The 21,304-nt window shown below is 41.9% G+C and overlaps 1 protein-coding gene across 3 annotated transcripts in view; it reads right to left on the minus strand.

Moving 5' to 3' along the window:
* The window catches only part of ADCY7 (adenylate cyclase 7), a 565,990-nt gene that overhangs the window by 292,792 nt on the left and 251,894 nt on the right, over positions 1-21,304 (minus strand). For all 3 annotated transcript variants that reach the window (XM_086947700.1, XM_086947702.1, XM_086947701.1), the window contains exons 2-3: positions 20,022-20,470; positions 14,631-14,828 (exon numbers count right to left, since the gene is read on the minus strand). In XM_086947700.1, coding sequence (XP_086803826.1) covers positions 14,631-14,828; positions 20,022-20,375 — 552 coding nt within the window. In that variant the 5' untranslated portion in view covers positions 20,376-20,470. The remainder of the gene's footprint in view (positions 1-14,630; positions 14,829-20,021; positions 20,471-21,304) is intronic.

Below are 21,304 nucleotides of genomic sequence, written 5' to 3' on the forward strand. Positions count from 1 at the left end.
GGAAAAGGAGGACATTTTCCATTCCACTGTCCTCAGTCCCATTAGGTCGCACATGCCTGGATGTTCTCCACGAAGTCCAACCCCAAGTTTTTTAGGTCTCGCCTAGTGAAAGCAGCGCATGCGCTGCTCTCGCTATTGTGAGTACCTTTTGGAATCGATTCTTCCGAGGGCTTTTCTGCACGCACCTGCATGGACAAACATGGCTGCTCTTGCCATTTGTCCATAGCAGACAGCATGCGCGTGTCCATAGGGACTGTGGACAGTCCCACGCAATTTTTTTGCTATAGCAAAAAGAAAATGCTGCTTCGCTTATAGCTCCGAACCAGCGCGCACCCTGCAGTTCCCCCGGGGCACAAGCAGGCATTCACTTCTGTCTTTTTGCTGCGATCAGTTTGTTTAAATTGTTTACGTGCCGCTTTCACTGCGCTTTGTTTTTCGGTAGGCAGCTGCATCAGTATACTATTGAGGTTATATGTTTCAAGCTGTCATAAATGTTGTGCACGGCGATATCGTTTCACCGGTATCGCTATCACAAGCATAGGTTTTTTACACTTCTCATCTTTTCACAGTGCTTTATTTTTCTGTAGGTTTTTAAATATGCGCACACACACACGAGCATATGCTTTTTGTACTATTTACATGTCTCTGGGCACTGTGGAGCTTTTCACAATGCTTTGTTTATCGGTACATTTTTTAAGAAGCGCACACACAAGCGATGTTTTTGTATTATTTTGGTGCTGTTGTACACTGCAGAGCTTTTCTTGGTTCCGCGATGTTATTACACTGTAAGCTTTTTACGGCATTTTGTCCTACGGTAGGTTTTCCTTTTTAATGGGCAAACATCATTAGAATGCGGAAAAGTAAGGGACAAACAAAGATTAGCTCGCATAGGATCATATAACTGCGAGTCCGCTTTCTTCATCAGCCTGCCAGTGTCCAATCAGGGGTTGTACCCAGGACAGGTAAGAATTGTGGGTGAGGCGTAGGGGCTGACATGTTGTCATGTCAACAGTCGTCTCTGTCTCCTAACCTTTGAATTCCCTGGAAATGGCACGACTTGCCTGCCCGAAGAAAGGGGGGGGGGTAGTGTTTCTAAAGAGAGGCTAATGATTGAATGGTCTGGATCCACTCATATTTGCCCCTCGGCTCATAACTTGGAGGTGACTAGGGCAAACCCAGCGGACAAGAAGAGTGACGCTTTTCTAAAGATTACAAGAAGGTGATACCAAGAAAGGAGCAGAGAAAAAAGTGGGTCAGCACACGACATTACTGTCACCGATCCCAGCACAGTGCCAAGACTGGAAAAAAAAGCATTGAAAATTCAATAGTTCTCGCCTTTAATTAAGTTACAGCCATTTGCTTTGCTAATGGTATTGTATAGCACAGCAAATGGCTTTAACTTAATGAAAGGCAAGACCTATTGCTTTTCTAATGGTTGTTCTAAGTTGCATCTGTGGGCTTCCAATCAAGCGTGTGTCTATGGTTGGGAGAGACTCTCGCCAAACAAAATCTAGCCGGTCTTCAGAGAAAGTGTACATGCACATTTGAAGACTATAAATGAGGTTAACTGATTACGCTTGCAGAAAAAGTTAAAACTAGGACTGCTTGGCGGGTTCTATTGGGGGACATATACTCAAAACAAAACTTTCCAGGTGTGGATTGTTAATTATTCAATTGTTAAGATCTCCCTTCCTACTCCACAGATTTACAACAAGCTACAATGCTAACTAATGTGTAAAATATTTTATCTACACAGTACATTTTGTGTAAACCTGTTCAATAGGTTGGGATTTAGAGGAGAGAAGAGAAAAAAAATTATAGGAAGGTTTTGAATTCCCATCCCAAAATAGTGTTTCCAAACTAATGTTTGACCACCTTGAACAATTTGTTCTAAATTTATAGTGGATACCCAGAGTAAAATACGCCATGGGCAAGTCAAATTTGATGTGGATTCATCAAACAGTTTAAAATCATTTAGCAAAAACTTAAAAGTTAATAAATGCAGATTCGACCTTAAAATAAATAAATAAGCAACATACACAATGTGCAACTATGTATTAAGACAGGGGTCTCCAAACCGGTCCTGGAGGGCAGGATCCATGCCAGATTTTTAAAATTACTACATGTATCTCAATGGGGATATCCAAAAAATCTGGAATGGATCCGGCCCTCCAGGACCGGTTTGGAGACCCCTGTATTAAGGTCTAATGGTATCAAAGACTGGGTCTAGTTTGTAAAAGAATAAGTGCCTGACCCAAAGTTTTGCCCAGAAGCAAAGGGCAAGCGCTATCAAAGGTTGGATGCCAAATAGAAAGGACATCTAGTCTTGATTCCACCACCTGCCTCTTAGTCCACTATTAAAACGTCACTGTCTTTTTATCTCACTCTTGCAGGTTCTGTTTCATAGCCATTTTCTCATCCCTTTGACATTTGTTTTCAGTCTATCTTCCGTCTTCTCTCCCCATTTTGTGTTTTTCTCTCTCTGGCTCAGCTTCATAGTCCATGGAGTTAAAATAGGTGCTTGACTCCAAAAATGAGTGTTGGTGGGCCAAATCTGCAATCACCGGCTCAAATTTAGTACTGGATTGCATGTCAAGTTAAAAGACTTTGAAAAAGAACATGTCTTTGGGCCACATGTATCAAACATTTTTGCATACGCAAATGTTATGTTATGTGTTATGTTATTTACATTTTTAAAGCGCACAGCTGCTCCAGCGAAGGAGCGTCCTGGCGCAGGGAAAGGTAGACACAACATAACACTAAATCCAGCAGCAAAAAAGCAGAACACTTAAAACAGGGAACATTTAAAACAAGAAGGTTTTCAGGGCCCTACGAAAGGATATTAAATCATCCAAGAGGCGGATTTCCAAGGGGAGCGCATTCCAGAGGGTTGCAGCTTTCACTCGAAAGGAGCGACCCCCCATCCGACTAAGTCTGAAACGGGGGACAACCACCAAGGATTGTCCAAGGGATCGGAGTGAGCGAGTAGGAACATAGGGAGAGAGCAGTTTGTTAAGTATCACAGGTGCCGACTCTCGAAGAATTTTGAAAACCAGGCAGAGAGCCTTGAATTGAATTCGCTTGTTTATCGGGAGCCAGTGCAGGGACCGCAGAGTATTAGAGGTGGGGCAGGCCCGGGGCAAACCGACCACCGCCCTAGCCGCAGCGTTCTGGACTCGCTGTAAACGAAGGCTCTCAGCTTGGTTCGCTCCTAAAAGGAGTGAACTAGCGTAGTCCAGCCGAGAGATAATCATTGCTTGAATGACCAGCTGTCTTGTAGGAGCATCAAAAAATCTGAGCAGGGGTCTTAGCCCGCGTAATACTCCAAAACAGCAGGCCGCCACTCTCTTCGTGTGAGTCACAAAGCTTAACGTGTGGTCAAGCCATACTCCCAGATTCCTGAGTTCCAGGACGGGGGCCGGAGCTGATCCCAGCTCAGGAGGCCACCATCCGTCCCCCCAGAGGTCCGCATCCTTTTCAACGATCATCACCTCCGTTTTTGTCGCGTTCAGCTGGAGACAGTTGTTAATCATCCAGCTGGCCACCTCTCTCAGTCCACTTCGGAACCTGAGGGCATCCTGCTTGGCATCCCCGCTGATCGTAACCGCCAACTGAGTGTCGTCGGCGTAGGAGACCATGGTTAGGCCCCATTGCCTGGCGACCTCAGCCAGCGGCTGCACGTACAGGTTAAAAAGCGTGGGACTCAGCGAGGAGCCCTGAGGCACCCCCAGGTCCAAAGGATGGTACTTGGACTGAAAAGGAGGGGTGGCAACGCAGAAGGAGCGATCACTAAGGAAGGAGCGGAACCACTGCAGAGCTGAGCCACAGATGCCAATGTCCTGCAGGCGGTGTAGAAGGATGCGATGGGAAACAGTGTCAAAGGCAGCGCTCAGGTCTAATAAAATAAGCGCTGCCGTTTGACCTGCATCGAGCACAGTCCGCAAATGCTCAACCATTGCCAGAAGGGCCGTCTCAGTGCTGTGACCAGCACGAAACCCATTCTGCGTGGGATCCAGGACATTAACTTGGGTCATATGCTCCGTGAGGGCCAGATTTACATGGGCCTCCATGACCTTGGCCGGCCAAGGGAGCAAAGATATAGGGCGGTAGTTTTCTGGTTTCAGCGGATCCGAGGATGGTTTTTTTAGGATCGGGGAAACCACCGCTTGCTTCCACTTGGCAGGGACAAGGCCGGAAGTCAGGGAGAGGTTAATCAGAGAACACACTATTGTGCGTCCCTGAAAGGCAGCATCCCTGAAAAGGGCAGATCATACCGGGTCTGCAGGCGAGCCAGAATTGACTCGCAGGGCCCACTTAGCGAACTCCTCATTAGAAAGAGTGGGAAGGGAGTGCAGCGATGGACAGCTACTAGAGCCGCTCCAGGGAATCACTGGTGGCAATGTGCTCGGAAACGCCTGGTAGATTTTCTTAACTTTGTCCAGAAAGAAAGTGGGCCGATTCTCAGCATCAGCCCGTTTGCAAATCCAAAAAATGCTTTACACATGTAACAAACCCTATTTTGCAATTTAGTAACCAGTTATCGAATCGCAAAATGGGTTTGCGATTTGGCAATTGGAAGAGGCGTGTTTAGGGCATCACTTCCAAATACAGAATCATAACTGTATGTTTGAATGTTTTGTGACCGTGAATGCGATGGCAAAACATTCGCAATTTACCACCAACTTCAAGTTGGTGGTAATCCATTTGCAAATGGGAAGGGGTCCCCTTTGGGAATGGTGGCGAAAACTCTTTTTAAGAGCAGGCAGTAGGACCATGGATTTTAGACACAACCCAAATTCCTTTAAGGAAAACTGGCTGCTTTAAAAAAAATATGCTTACTTTATTTGCAAACAATCTCTGACATGGTGGTCTGCTGACCCCAGCAGGCCACCATCCCCAGGATTTTAGCGATTCCATGGGGGACCTACTTCATTAATATTAATGATGCAGGTCTATTTGCGAGCCCCTATGTATTGCTAAATGAAACTCGCTGAACATCGTAATTAGGTTATCGCTATGCCAAATCTTGATGTGGCCCTTTGAAAGTAACAGATTCAATGTACTGATGTCTGGTTCTGGGTTCACTCTATGCTGAATTTTGTCATTAAAACTACAAAATCCATTTATGAGAAGAAAAAAAATCTGAAAACTAGACTTGCCCACCTGGAGACAGTTTAAACTAAAATACTAATTTTCAGTTAAAATATCAGAAACATACGAAAGGAGTTGCAGCAGTTTTATAAGGTCATAAACTGCATATAACATGCGCTAATGAAAACTGAAAGAGTAATAGAAAAAAACTCGACTGGACGTGCCAGTGCCCGGCTTTCTGAACAAAGATGTAATCTTAAAAATTTGAAAATGCTGAACACTTTTTGACATGCACTAGAAGGTACCGAAGCCAAAGCAATTAAATACGTTGCCAAAATCATTTAATAAGAATATGTCCAGTGCCTGCTTTTGGTTAGCACTCTTGCAAACAGTGACCAGATCATTTGTTTCAGCCATCTTTAGGTAATCAGGACACAACCTTGAAATATGAACAGGTTCGTCAACAGTCCAAAACCACAGAATTGCAACAAAGCCAAGACAAAGACTGCACAATGTCTGACATGCATTTAAATGTCCTGGCAAGCTGAGACTTCTCGCCATCACAAACACCTTAATTAGGATATTTATGTTTCACTTCAAACTACAGCACGTGTTGCCAAAACTTTCCGTGGTGAGAGCTACTTCTGATCAGTGAAAATCATTGTGAGTTATGGAAGGCCAGTCAAACTTAGGCATTGTACCAGACACCCCATCACCCAGCTTCATTGACTTGAAACCTAATGTCCATGAAGCCAGATACTATGATTTGAACAAAAAAGGTTGACATGGGGCACTATGGCATGGCTGCCATGTGTGTCAGTGGGGATGTATGAACATGTGTGAATGAATGGGATATATGTGTATGGAAGACTGAGAGCCTGCGTTGTATGTACAAGACATACCTTGCACCATTTGCGGCACCGTTACATGTACAGCACAAATAATACAACCATTCTTTTTGAAAGTGCAGGAAACTGTTGTGCAAAATTGGTCATAATATGGAACATTTTTCTGCACTTTAAATATCTCCCATTTAAAACAAGCATGATTTTGCTACATGAGATCCATTGACTTTATCAAGGTTTTTTAGATACGTACAGCAGCGCGGGCTGCTGTTCAACATGGCTTAAATTAAAACTGTGCGAGGATGTGGTACTAAGGTTAGAGCTGCCGATCTCGATACTGGGACACTGGTTTGAGCCTTGACGTCTGCTCAACATCTTTAATATCTGAGAAAATCACTTAATCTCCCCCCCCCCCCCCCCCCCCCACCAAAAAAATGAACGTGTTCCTGTCTAATGCAAGTGGTGCTCATGTAAAGCACTCCAATACCTTGGGGTTGAGTTTGCCCTACATAAATGTACCAACAAAATTAATTAAATAACCATAAAAAGCCCAGAAAGGAGTTTAAAAGGACATGAGGTAGGAGAATAGTGGACATGAGGGATGTTGCGCGAGGTGAATGAAGGGGGGGTGGGGGGGGTGGGTAAAGCAACAAAGAGCACAGAGGAGGACATGGTGAGTTCAAAGCAGGGGGGGATTAGTTCAAATCCGTGGCCGCGGGCTGGTGGTGTTGGGTTAACATGCCGTGTTGAAGAGAGGATGGCTACAGATGCACTCTTATGGAGTGCTCACTAAGTGCCCCTGTTTAATCTAAGTGGGGCTCATGTAATGGACTGCAATCGCTACAGGTTGAGTTGGCGCTACATAAATGCAGCTATAAAATAAATAAATAATAGGCAATACGGTGCAGGAAAATGACGTAGAGTACAAACACATGCACTCATGGGTCGAGTTTGCGCTACATAAATGCACCTAAAATAAAAAAAATTCAAATGGCAATACGGTGCAAGAAGATGACAGGGTACAAACACATGCACTTGCGAGTAGAGTTTACGCTACATAAATGCAACAAAAACAAGCATTTGCAATGCAATAGGTCTCGCATTTACACGTGTTTGAGCTATTGGCATTGCAAATGACAATGCATTTTATTTCTGTTTTGTTTTTAAAACATAAATAAAATGCATTGTCATTTACAATGCCAATAGCTTAAACTCGCGAAATGTAAGTCCTATTAAACGGCTTAATTAGGCAAATCTCCAGGAAGGGCTTGCCCTCATCACTGCACCCTTCTGATAAAATCATAAGGCGGCTGCTTTACCTTACCCGCACCCCACGCCTTCGTAAACTGGTTGCACCGCAGAAAGCAGTCTCTTTCTGTACATCCATTCTTCCCACTCGAAAAGGCTAAATGCACTAAAATACGTAACCAAGCTCATCAAGGGAAGAGGAGCCAAGGAAACTCGATCTCACCAGTGAACGAGATGATTGCTAATAACATCCCATCTCCTCGAGCGCCGAGATTGGGTAACTCAATCTGCTGGTGCAGCTATGACGTTGTGTACCAAAGCACCCCCCCCCCCCTTTTTGGCCCTAACGACAGCGGACTGGACAATTAATAAAATAAATGAATAAGCGTGTCCGCTATAGTTAAAGCAGCCGCACTATAATTTATATCAATAGAATATGAAAGCGGACAGCATTATTAAGTAAATGAATATGTAAGCGCGGATGCACTATAATTTAAATAAACACATTATGAAAGCGGCCAGCATTATTAAGTAAATAAATAATTGAGCACGGCAGCTATGGGTAAAGCAGATGCGCTATAATTTAAATATATACATTAGTAAAACCAGAGGGCCTGCTGAGAAGTCGTGGGCGGAATAGGGAAGATCATTAAAGAAAATGGTGCATACCGACTTATGAAGGAGACCGGTAACGCACAAGTAAAAGGTCCAGTTGTTATGGGCGGTAACAAATGCAGACAAGGCGGTACGAAGGAGGGACTAACAAGCTTAATAATGAATCAAATTAAAACAAGCTTTATTCGGGTGTAAGATAAACCACCATAAAAGCAGAGTAAAACTCATATACAAAAATGTTTCAATAAAAATTCTTTTTCGTTAAAAAGGCGACTAGTAAAATAGGGATAAACATGCTGCGAAAGTTAAAATTTCATACTGTACATCAAATATTTTCATTGCATGTATAATATAGTTTCACCCAGAAACAAGCTGTTAGACAAATAAGTACAATAGGATTTTTGTGTCAGGGAATAATTTAAATCCCACAGATGAATGGGTAGAGAAAGACACTACTAAAATAACAGACGCTAGAATTCTTAACAGTACTAGCAGATAAAATACATGAATAGTTCAAAAGAAGTTTAAAAATTTCAGAAGTTGGCACCCTGTAAGCGAGTTACAATACTATTAGTTATTAGGGAAGACTAGCTGGCGAGGGAGTACAATCATATTTTAGCCCAAATTCTGCCTATGTTTGATGACTAGCTTTAGAAAAATCGCTACCCTTCTAGCGAAGGGTTCAGCCTCTAGGAATTGCAGAGCGAGGTTGGCTGGGCGGCACTTGCGTTGGCCCATAATCTTGAGGATTGGCAGAAGCCAATAGTACCTCAGTTCCTGATAGAATTTACAGAAGAGTGTAATATGAATTGTCGATTGGGGGGAGCTGTCATCGCAGGGACAAGCTTGGAGAGGTTTTTTCCAGATGTTAATTTGAGGAAAGGTAGCCAGATGGTGAAAGCTGTCCAGTCTGAACCTAGTTAATAGGAATCTTTTGTAGCCCGTGAAGTTGTATGTTAAATAAGGCTGAACCATAGGTGTTGTTTGGATCTGTAGTGAGTGCTGGACCGTGACCTTTGAAACCTCACTAACAAGTCGAAGAGATTCTAAATGGGCCAGACAGATCTTTTTAAACTTCTTACGTGGAATTACAGCTATTGTGGTGGGGGATAGATAGTACTGAATCATGCCAAGGTCACTAAAGAACTTTCTAATATAAGCGATCCAGCTAATCTTTAGTGACATATCGAGGGAGATGCAATCCTCTATGATTTCCCTGGCGAGAGTCGTTTCACTTGCTGTCCAGATGCGATGCCACAGGAGGAGGGGTTGAATCCGGATCAGATCTAATAAGTAGGACATACCCACCGCCAAGTGGCAGGCATACATGGATGTACCCTGAGGTACTGCCAGGAGGAATCGTAGGAAGGTGTTTTACTACTTTTTGTACCTCATCAGTTTTGGCGTGTCCCCAAAAACCCGCCCCATAGAGTGCACTAGATGTTCATTTAGCTCTGTAGATTTTTAATAATTCTACAATAGGGCGCCTTCCCAGTTTATTTGCAAACTTAGCTAACGCGGCAGTTGTTCTAATAAGGGAGAGTTTCCTAGATTCTATGGCAGGTTTCCAAGAGCTATTCTGGTCAAATATTATTCCCAAGTAAGGATACATGGATGTATTCTCTATCTTTTGTGAATCAACAAACACTGGTTTGATGTTTTTGGCCCTCGATCCTGCCCCATGACAAATGTTTTCTTGATGTTAATCTTTAGGTCGAGGTTAGCCACATATGTGCTGTATCTTTTAAGAGCACGCTGTAGTTCCATGGGGGTGCGAGCCAAAATTACTGTGTCGTCCGCGTAGAGTAAGACCGGGATTGGACGCTTTTTTATTGTGGGGAGGTCCCGGCTTCCCGTCAGCATTGCTTTTTCCAGGCCGTTTGTGTACAAATTAAATAAGAACGGGGCCAGGACACAACCCTGCCTTACCCCTCGATCCACTCTGAACGACTTTGTTAGCTCGCCCCCAATGCCGTATCGAACTCTGGCAGTTGCATCAGAGTATAGTTCACGCAAAAACATTAAAAGGGGGGACTCTATACCCATATCTGCCAGGATTGACCAGAGCTTATTATGATTGACACAATCAAAAGCTGCAGAGAGGTCGACATATGCCATGTAAAGAGCCCCTCCCTTGGCGTTTACGTATTTCCCTATCAATAGGGATAAGTTAAGTGCTTGCTCAGTAGTTCCTAGCCCCTCACGGAAACCAAATTGCAAGTCAGAGAGAACTTTGTTATCTGAGGCCCACAGTTGGAGGCGATCTAAGATGACACGACCAGCCACTTTCCCCAACGAATCCAAAAGGGAGATTGGACGATAGCAAGATGAAAGTTGCCGATCCCCCTTCTCAAAAATGGGAACGAGGATTGACTGGGACCAGGAGTCAATAAGCCCCAAATCGCAAGTTGCCTGCAAAACCCTTGTTATGATAGGGGGCCATAGGTCCAGGTTGGACTTGAAAAGATCAATTGGGGCCCCATTAATCAGAAGCTAGCATTTACGAAGGACAATGGCACAAGCTAATAAGAAATAGGGGAGGAGAGTAGGCAGGGCTTCCACTGCATACTCTATTACAGCATGCCTAACAGAGCGAGCAGTGCATGCGCGCTGCCGCTAGGTTCGACCTAAAGAGGCAATGTAGTTTAGGAAGTACTAGGTGCGCAGCTATTCACAGCTGACGTTAGACAAAATGTGAGCTCTGCACGTGGGTCACTGGTGCAGTCTACCTCAGAGGGATGCGGTGTTCTCTGTGCCTCTGGAGCTTCTCTTTGCAGTGTAGGCTACATGACTGAACTGGATTTTCAGACACTTGGTCTTAACCCAATCCAACACCCCTTAGACTACGCATGTGTGGGCAATCACCTGGTTGTCCTGTTACTAGAGTGAGAGCTCTTAAAAGCAGGCTAAAATGCCAGCATTGCCTGCTGTATTTAAGTAGCACTCCATTTCTACAGCACACCATCTGTTCACTGTATTTGCAACCGTAACCTGGGCATAACATAAGGACAAATTTCAAACATTTACAGCAAAGTGTAAATAGATATCGAGCCAGAGCTTCCGCAGGCAGACTTTTGGTGCACAAGTGAAAGTTCTCCAGGAATTCAGGCGCTCACATAATTCAATATTATTTTAATCCGATAGACTTTTGGAATGCTCCTGGTAAAAAGAAAATACTTAAACTGGCACTGGAAAAATCAGTTTACTCACATTCAAGCCCAATGCTAGAAAATATTTCACGCAGGCCAGTAAGGTCTTAACTGAGACTGATTAATGACGTAGGGAGAACTGAAGTGTCTCGAAATGCAACATATGGTGCCAAACTATTACATGACGAAATAATTATTAAGTAGTTAAAATCAGTTTCAATAGTATTAACCATAAATAAATACACTATACTACACAAAATGAAAAGTCCCGTATGGAGTCTAGGGAAGAAAGAAAAAAAAAAGAAGCACCTCGGAAGCACCCGGCCAGTGGAAGGACACTGGCCGCCAGCTGGAAACTGTACTTGGTCCAAGCTCCAGGTTACAGCCGAGAAATGAGGAAGTGAAAGCTGATGATGTGACCATGAGGCAGCTGACTAGTGAGAAGCAAGAAAATGTGAGTGACAGCAAAGCCTACGAATGGTAAGTAATGGACTGGCTGTAAGCCCCATTGAAGATTTTTTTTAAATTACAAGAGATTTCACCAGCGCTGAGCAGGCAAAACCTAAAAATGGTAGCGTGCCTACCAGCCACTGATATCAAGATGCCTGCTTGGTGTAAATGCAACATATTGAAATGGGAGAAAATTAAACTGAAGAGTTAACTTTGTTTATATGCATTCCATAAAACACATCATTTTAATGTTCTCCCTTTTCAAAGTGTTGCGTTTACAAACAGCAGGCATCTTGCTCCCAGTGGCCTTTAGACACAGTGGCATATTTATAACAGAAAAACCCAGTCCTTACTTACATCACAACCACATACAAAAACATTTATGTGGTTTACAAATTACTACACTATGCGTGTAGTTACTATACATTTCTGTGTTAACTAAAAGCACCCATAAGGCTAGAGTGTATTAGTCATTGTACTATATTACTTGTATTCCTTGAATATTTCCAGACAGCTGATCGATCCCTATAAACCAGGTAGAGTTCTCAGATCTGCTCTCACCCTACGGGCTGTAGTCCTGTCTATGAAGTCGAAAGGGCGGCAGATCCTTTAGATTTAACATGGTAAAACTTTGGAGCTCCCTGACCCTCTCTTTGCATACAATTGATAATGAATTGTCCTTTAGGAAAAGGCTCAAAACTTTCCTGTAGTGAAGAACCCCCTAAGGATCCTGCGGTCATAATCTGTGTTGCCCAAAAAAGCTGGTATGGCTTCGGGTTGCCATGCGCTTTATAAATTCCCTTAACATTACATAACATAACATAGCATAATATATTTCTTCCCTCATCTATCTAAAGTTCTTATGACTAAATTCCAGATGAACCATTGGTTTGAGTATATATTGAATGCCCAGACTCTACTGGCATACCGGCTGCTACTGTCACATACATTATAGTTAGTCAGCTAATGAACAGAACTGGACTATGTTGCAAATTTCTAATCACCAGTGTCTATTATGGCACATAGGTGATTGCTCAAAAAACAATATGCATCCATATATGAGGCATGAGGGGATACACAAAATGTCTCCTGGTTTCATAACAGTTACCAAATAGTGAACACAATAGATATCCTTTAACACCAATTTATAGTCCCGAAATAGAACTGAAATTAATCAGTATTTTCTGTATAGCATAAACTCTCATTATATGTCCAAAGCCCAATGCCTACCAACAGGATTATCAACCCAAGTATGAGTGATCAAATATTATGTGGATTTCGATTCATCTTCAAATATATACTTAGGTTAGAGATCCTTCATAAGGCAATTAGATTGCACTTTCCTGGGATCTGGTTAGCCTTTGCTTGCATCTCAGATCCAGTTTCACTGCAATCCAGGCGGTGAGCAGGAGTCCCGATGCTCATGCAATTTTTCATGCATACATCTTATTGTAGGGTTCGTCCTTAAGAAAGCAATCCCATTTGTTGTGATAAAGGGAAAGACCTTGTGTTTACATTTTTAAACTTCCTTATTTTAGCCTACTCTGTTTTCCTTGTGCATTGTTCCCGCTTGAGAAGCACTCATTGATCAGTCATGCCGTCAAGTGCTCCAAGCTGAGAGTCATCTGCCTAGTTATACTTAAACTTCACATGCCGGCTACACTATTTATCCCACCATCACCCACAATCTAGTGTGTATATAACACCATAGTCCCTTATTTTCAAACCCACTTTAAATTGGATACTGTCTCGTCCTATGCGTTTACTTCCAGAACGGTCGAATCACGGACGAGGTACCTGGAAATCTTGAACAGAAAATTTCCAGGGTATAGTAGAACTGAGCTATGCAATCAAACCTTCGATCCAGAGGTTTATCAAATACACGCTTCATTATCAGAGGCTGGTACATATCTCTCGCAGCCACACAACCACGCTCTGTACTAACCTGACCTACATTCAGCAATGATTTCTAGATGGTACCCAAACTCAAGCAGTCCAAAAGCTAACTTCAAGTACATTTACATCAGAGTATGCTTCCGATGCAGCTTAGGTCTCATGGAGAACTGGCACTGAATTTATAGTAATGTAGCAAGGCTGAGGTCCCCCCTCTTAATAACCATACTCAGTGGTCACTCTACTTTAAAAAATAAACTCTATGGCTGGGGCGTGGCCAGGTGTGCATCTGACGTGACATTCAGCTGCGGAAGCAGCACTCTGGCCTTGATGCCCCACCACGAATCAATGCAATCTCCTAGTACGCTGCCTCTCATTGGGAATGTAGGCAACATCCACAACAGTCAGGGGCCACCTCACACAGACAAGTAGCAGCAGGTGAACTGCCCGGTGGCATACCACAAAATGATGGAGACCTTACAGCATGCGGGGAGGGGCCCTGTGAGACACCTAAATCTCACAAAAAATGTGTAGGCCTTTAAGTGGGGGGCCCTACGGGGGCCTTATTATGCTCTTGTGGCACTGTCGAGTGTTTGTTTGTTTTGTTATTTACACATATAAAGCTCTATCAGTTTGTGCACAGAAGAGTGTGCTTTTACTGTTAATGTGACGCACAACCCGGGACTGCACAGAGTGCCCCATCTTTGGGCACTCGCATGCCCAAACCAGACGCATGCACCCTTCGTGTTAATCCCCCCTCCACCGTCTTCTGAACAGTGAAGTGGACAATAAAACACCATTTTAGTTCATCGTCGCAACAATGTAAGCAATGTATGATGCAAACCTTTTATTGCCTGCCCCTAAACTGTGACCTTAAAATATGGATGCTTGAGAAAAAAAGTACATTTTCGAAAAGAAACAACTAAAAACGTTTTAAATGTTAAATACGCAATTACTGCAAAGTGATGAAAATGCTTGTCCTGTTTTCCCCTTCTTTGTTATATTATATTATATTATATTATGTGCGTTTAATACATTGATGGAGCTTATCCGGAAAGACTACTGGGATAGGTGTGATATTTGATGCACTTTGAAGCAGTCTGTCCCATGCCCCGATTTTCAACTGAGGTTGTTAAAGATCAAATGGAACTTCTCGGCATTCATTTTGTATTTTGTTACTTATAATGCGTATTCACTTAGATATTTTTAAACCTAGTCTTCAATCTTGTGTACTTAAAGTTTACATTTTTGGATTATTTACTGTACTTTAAGTGCAAAGGCTATGTCGGCAATACAGACATCAACTGATTTGTCGATAAATTAGAATAAAGCAGAATACCTGATCCCACGCGGAAACAGCACCTTTGTCGAAAATCAAGACATAGCCGATGGTCATGAGGCAGATCCATATCAGCGCCGCTAATAGTGTCAGCTGCCTCTCAACGGAGGATTCAGAGCGCACCAGCAGATACAGGACGCAGAATATTACCAGGGTGACGAATATTGTTATGACGAAGGCAAGGTGCTCACTGGGATCCTGTGACAAACAGAGCAGAAACATACCTTATACAGGGTGGCATGGTGGAGGTCCAGAACAAAACTAAAATTGATCGTACATGCAACATACACTCATTTCATGCAGGTCTACAGCGAGTCATGGAAATCGAGAGGTCGCTGGACATCTTGCTTCTATCCCGCTAAACCTCAAATATTATCAACACAAAATATCACACTGTATTGGAAATGTGTTTAGTGGAATCTCACATCACCAAAGAATGCACTATAATGGGTGCTACCCCATGACTTCGCCCAATTGACCTTGGACACCATTACTCCATCTGACCATTAATCTGACATGGCATATGCGCCTAAATTGGGTGGGATTTGAGTTGCAATAGTAAAGCACATATGTGGAAGTACAGGGCAATCAAAAAGTAAAAGACAGGCTTCAGTAATAGGGAATTAATGAATGGTATTCAGAGAAATGGCAAAATACATACAGCTGCCCATTAAGCTAAAGAATTAGTTCTGCCTCAAATTTGCACTGCGCTCTGGAGAATTTCAGTTGAGGCTACGTGATACACAGTTCGTGTCACTTGGTGAACGAGTGCAGTGTGCAAGCTCACCTCTAAATTGGATTTGGATAGGGTCAAGCAGTCCATTTTGATTCACATTTGTAAACCATTTCAGTTAATAAGTTGTAAAGAGGGAGCTCAAGACTTCCTTTAAATATCCCAAAATATGATTTGTAAAGTTACCACGGAATCATTACTCATGAGCAAGCAATAAAAGGATGTTGGAAGGTTAAAGAGGATATGTGTAAAAATTTAACATGTGCATTGAGTTGGGGAAACATCACCTTTACAGAACACTTTGCTAGAAAGGAGAATGTCTACAGACATTGTCACGTCCACTCTGTCATACACACACTGGGCAAATTGTGTCATCGTTTTTATTTCAATAGGAAAAACTTTAACCATCCTTGAAAGCATCTCAATTCTGGCTTCATAATGTTAACAAATTGTGAGATACTGGGTAAATCCGTTGTTTCCCTTATTGGGAAAGTCTAGATGAGATCTAGCTTGCAGTGTATGCCTTACAAAATAAAATCATTAAAAAGAACAAACTTTTCGCAAAAAAGCAAAAACAATTCACACGAATGTGTGCAACAAGGAAAACAGTGAAACAGATTTGGGACTAGTTCGCGATTGGCTGACTGAATTGATGGTCTTCTTTTTTAAAGGTCTTTTCTTAATAGGTCTTCAAGTTCGTTGGAGGGGAGTAAATAATCTTTATTTGTAAAGGTTTTTATGAACCATACAAATAAACAAGTAATAAAAACAAGTAAGGAAAATTAGTAGGTGGTCTTTTTGGTAATATGGGAGTAACAAGAAGATTGGGAAAAGGGCAACCTATTTTGATTTACAAGCTTGTGACATGTAAACTATGTTTTAAACTGTCACACAGCATAATGGCATTCAAAGTCTTTAATGCCGAGGAGAGGATTTGTGTACATTTTCTTTTTTTCACATCAATATTTAAATAAAAATTATTATATGATTTTATTATAGCTACTCTATCGCCACTTAAGTTTTTATTTTTACATGAATAAACTTTGCTAGGAAGCATTTCTAATTTCGATTTCTAGTTGTGATTGATTACTGCTCCAAGTTAATTTGCCATGCATGTAATGAATAGGAGTAATTTCAGGACTTACTTGTATGAGGCAGCAATCTGTTTGTATGAGAGTCACACATAGGAGCAGATATAAGACTCCCAGGAGGCTGAGCTGACAGCTTAGCCATATTCCAAAGAAGTTTGAAATCCTGCTAGTAAAGTTAGTCAACATGCTTCCTGTCTCTACACCGTACATCATGGGATGTTCTTGTGCTGCTTTTATTTCATTGAGAAAAGAAATTTGAAAAGGAGACAATCCGTAACCCCCATTGTACTTCCATTTTATGCTCCTCTCTCTTACAGCACTTGTACGACGTGCTAGATTCCTTCCTCTCCAGCAAACGCAATAATTTCTTTCCTCCACAAATTAAAATTAAGTCAAGAACATCCCATTTTGCATGATACAGAGATGGAGTTGGAGTGGAGGCATTGTTCTGGTTATGCCCCACACAGGATACCCCTGCACCATGGCTTATGCTATAAGAAACAAAGTTTGTGTTTCCTGAGGAAGGTGACCACTTCTATGGCATTAGTCACCGAAACGTGTGTCAAAAGACATCCTGGTGGGCCCACTAAAAATATGAGAAGAAGTGGGCACGCTATGTGAAAGACGGGGGTATCTGTACAAATTTATTTTAGTGTTATTTGAATTTTTCGGTGATTTTAATTTTCTATTAAGAGTATGTATTGGTATGACTGTAGTAGAGTGTATGACATGCATAAGGTTGATGGAGTGGGGTTCTTTGGATGCAGACAAAAGGAACATTTAAAAATTGATTTTGTATAAATTAATGCTGCACAATGAATAATATGAATGTTCAGGAATTGATTAATGGATGAATTTTGTATTTATTGTGTGCTCTCATAAAAAGAAAAAAGCATATTTAGAACCACATATTGTAGTATGCCACTAATCGAGTCCCATCCTGTGTTTATTATCAATATTGACTCCTGAAAAACAAAATAAAGGTTCGGCATGCAATTTTTCGTTGAAATTACCGGTTTCCCCTGATCTGCTTAACTTTTAAGTAGGGGTTCCTCATACTTCTGCCGAACTTATAATATTGCATCTGGTGTGCTAAATAAAGTTTTATAGTGAGAGAATTAATCACCTGCTGTTAAAAGTCGAAAATGAAATTATTTTTTTGAGAGGAAAAAAATAATTCTCATTCATGATTGGAGTATTTTAAATATATATGAAGCAAAATAAGCATTCTTAATTTTAAACTATACATAACCTATGCTTTCTTTTCTAATTTTCGTTAGCATGATGTAACTACCTGTGCACTAGTAACTTGAGACAACTTTTAAAGAGCTACGACCCCTAGATGCAGCCTTCCTTAGTAACCTCCCAATCATACAGCATGCTTCTCAGCACTATAGCTAGGCTAGCGCACAAGTATCGTACATAACATAACTGGAAATGTACGTTAACGAAAATATGTATTTTTCACCCTAAAGCTTCTCTTCAGTCCGCAGCTTTTAGTGGCACTTAACTGCAGATGGCCACGACATGGACATATTACTAGGACAGTGAAAGCAGAAGTCTGGGCAGAATCCTGTGATTAGCTATTTCCTCCTGTTTCAGTAGGAAGTATTTGCCAGATTCAAGGCTGTACAAAAGGCTAGCTTGCTTTCTATTTCTTGTGCTGGTCCTTATTGTTAATTAAATGTATGCATGAGTATGCATGTGCACTAATTTAAGGTGGTACTTTCTTAGGAAACAAGACTGGAGACGTGAACAATAAAATACAATGCACAGATGGGTATCTTGAACAACACATCCATCAGTACTACTATAACCCGGCTCGAAATCAGGAAAGCCCGGAAGACAGACCTCTTTAAATAACACTATAGTGATAGAGAGCAATGTTATTCTGAAAATTGTAGGGGTGCGTCATAATCATGGGTAGTCAGCACCTGCATATTTAGAGGACTGTATGAATGTGTGAGCATTAGAAATGTAGTAAATAATTATGTTAGAATGTTTAGGAGTGTTCATATCGTTTGGAAACTAATGTAGTGTTAAAACAAGAAAGTGCCTTAAGTAATGTAGAAATTATTGCTTCACGTATGAGATATTGCATTAGGTTTAAACGTGCACATGTTAAAAGTTGCACATGTAGGGTTGCTTATTGTGAGCAAATTGTAATGCATGAACATGATTTTGAATTGAACGTTTAGAATGTAGTTTAGAAATGTGTTTAAAGTATGTACAGACCTAACTGTATGAAAGCATTAATAAGAGGCCTAATGTGGTTCTTAGCTTGACGAGAAACTGTGGGCCTGAAAATGTATTTTCCTTGGGACGGCTCCTTTCCTAGTCGAATTTTGCATTGCAGATCTGTGTGTGTACAAGACTAATTCGTTCACAGGCTTTGTGTTGCAGGTGCAAGGACACACGTTTAGTTAGGCAGGAGAACTCTGTTTTAGGAGTTACGATGGTAGGAACGAGAGATGTGGGAAGGTACTGGAATGCGGAGAAGATACATTTGGTGAAGAAGGTGCCTGGAACCCAAGGACAAACCAACGGCTTTTGGACGAAGATGCAGTTTCGATGGAAAAGCACAGCCTGAAGACCTGCCGAAGGGGCGTGTTTAGGGCGTGTTCAACGTTTTTGGGTTTTTGTATTAGGGACAGTACCCCGAGGGAGGAGAGTCAGTTGTTTTTAGTTTTTGCAGTTTAGCAGGAGAATAGAAGGAGCATCTTAGAACGAGTTCAGTAGTTTAGGCTGCATACCCGTGGGAAGTGAGTGTACTTCTTAGGAAGTCTTCACTGCTGACACCATATTCTCTTGCTTGGGAGGGATGCTAAATAGGGATGTCACTTTAGTGTTAGTGTAGGGACAGACTAATTTTCTTTTCTTTCCTTTGATCGAATACAGTCAAAGCTTCAAGCATGGACTGTCATCATTTGCCTGATGCTTTTAGAGATTAATTTAGTCATTATCTTAAGTCGCCTGAGACTTTTGCGTAGTATTTTGTTTGTATTAGTGCCCATTTATTTTCTCAACCTCTTGTTGAGGTGTCTGTATGTTCAGTTATTTTTGGCTGTGTAATAAACCCCTAAAAATGTTATTCCGTAGTCAGTGGTTTTTGAGTTGGATTAATTTGGTTGTTTCCAAAGTTATTATGAACCTGTTGTTCTTCCCTTCACACTTCTTAGCAGACCAGACGGTCCAGTCGACCAAGGATTCTTAAGATTTGTAAGAGAAAATCTGGATAAGAATCCAGCCCCAACAATAGCATGATGCAGTAACACTCCACTTGCCATCTTACAGCCCAGCAACTCATCCAGTCTCTTGTTGACTATGTCTTTGCCTTAGATCCTTTACAATCGGTAGGCTGCACCTTCCATCTTGGTCTTGACTACATACATACCATATACATGCATACACACATACATTCAAAACATTAGCTTGCAAAACTTCCAATGCACAGTGATCACAGAAGGAAAAATGACACGGTGTAGTGTTGTTTTATCACCCTAACACTCTTGGCCTCAAGCCCATGCATTAAAGGAATGACCTCGATTGAAGAACAACTGTACTCACATAGAAAGGGTAGGAGGCAAAGAAGAAGATGATCAGAGTGAGGCACGACGTGATGGAGATGAAGAGCAGGTGTAGCAACAGCGGGTAATGGTGGCTGGCACAGCGGTACGACTCATAGAGGAGGTCTGAGTCCTTCAAATCTTCATTATCATTTATAAAGTACTTTCCCTTGGATGGCATTTTCTTCCAGTGTGACTCCTTTTGAGTGCCAGATTTTCTGTAGAGAAGAAGCATGGGCAGCTGGCTCACGGACCAAGTGATGACAGTGGTGAAAGCGCTGGCCGATTCAAGGACACTGGTTAACTCCCACTCCACACTCGAGACATGGACGATGGATCTATGTTCACCTTGCATGCAAAGCAATAGGGTTTAGTCCTCCACCGACCCAAGTATTATTCATGGGGAGCTCCATGCAGCGTGATATTTCTTCCCCAGTCTTGCTTCAGTTCCTGAAAAAAAAGAACATATTTATACTCTTATGTCCACTGGCTGTCACGGATTATATGACGATTTGGATGATAATAGCAGTGTGACACTAAATAATTAAAAGCGAGAACCCTAAATGAAAGTAGTACAACCACCCAATGGACTCTACAAATCAATTGCTATGGTCAATGCTCATGGACTTGTCAGCTTGCCAGTCTCAAAAAGATATACGAACAAGAATCAATGGATTTCACTATGACACATTTTATGGGACTCCACGTTGCTGGATTTTATTCCTTTTGGTGGTAGAAACCTACACTTTGATCACAAAAATATACAATTAGAGTTATGCTTCCGTGGTGGATGTGTATGTGGTGGATGTGTATTTGTCTTGACGGCCGTGCCACTGGACATCAGGAAAATAATGATTAGATGGAACTGGATTGTTGTAGTTATAGTGTTTGAGTGCTGTAGTAGAAGCGGTATTTCATGGTAGGGTTGTATTTATAACGCGGCAGCTTTAGTTCTATAGTGCAACAGAAGTGGTCCATAGTGCTGAAGTTGAACTAGGTACTGAACTATCTGCAGACAGGGAAGGTAGGGCTTGAGCACAGCAAGTACCTCCAAAACATGAAAGCTACACCCACACCTCTTAGGGAAACAGCAGGCGTGCAGCAGCAAGGCAACAACACCGGTGCAGAACTTCCCTTCCGCTTATCAACCGATGGAGGGAGGCTAAAATATTTATTGTGCCACTAGTTTGGGCCTCAATAGCTCTAATAATGCATAAAGACAAAATCTAAGAATGGCATTTAGCAATAAATTGATACTGCTCATGCACAAACAATCCACACGCA

This window comes from Lissotriton vulgaris, chromosome 12, assembly GCF_964263255.1.
Source record: "Lissotriton vulgaris chromosome 12, aLisVul1.2, whole genome shotgun sequence".
Taxonomy (NCBI): domain Eukaryota; kingdom Metazoa; phylum Chordata; class Amphibia; order Caudata; family Salamandridae; genus Lissotriton; species Lissotriton vulgaris.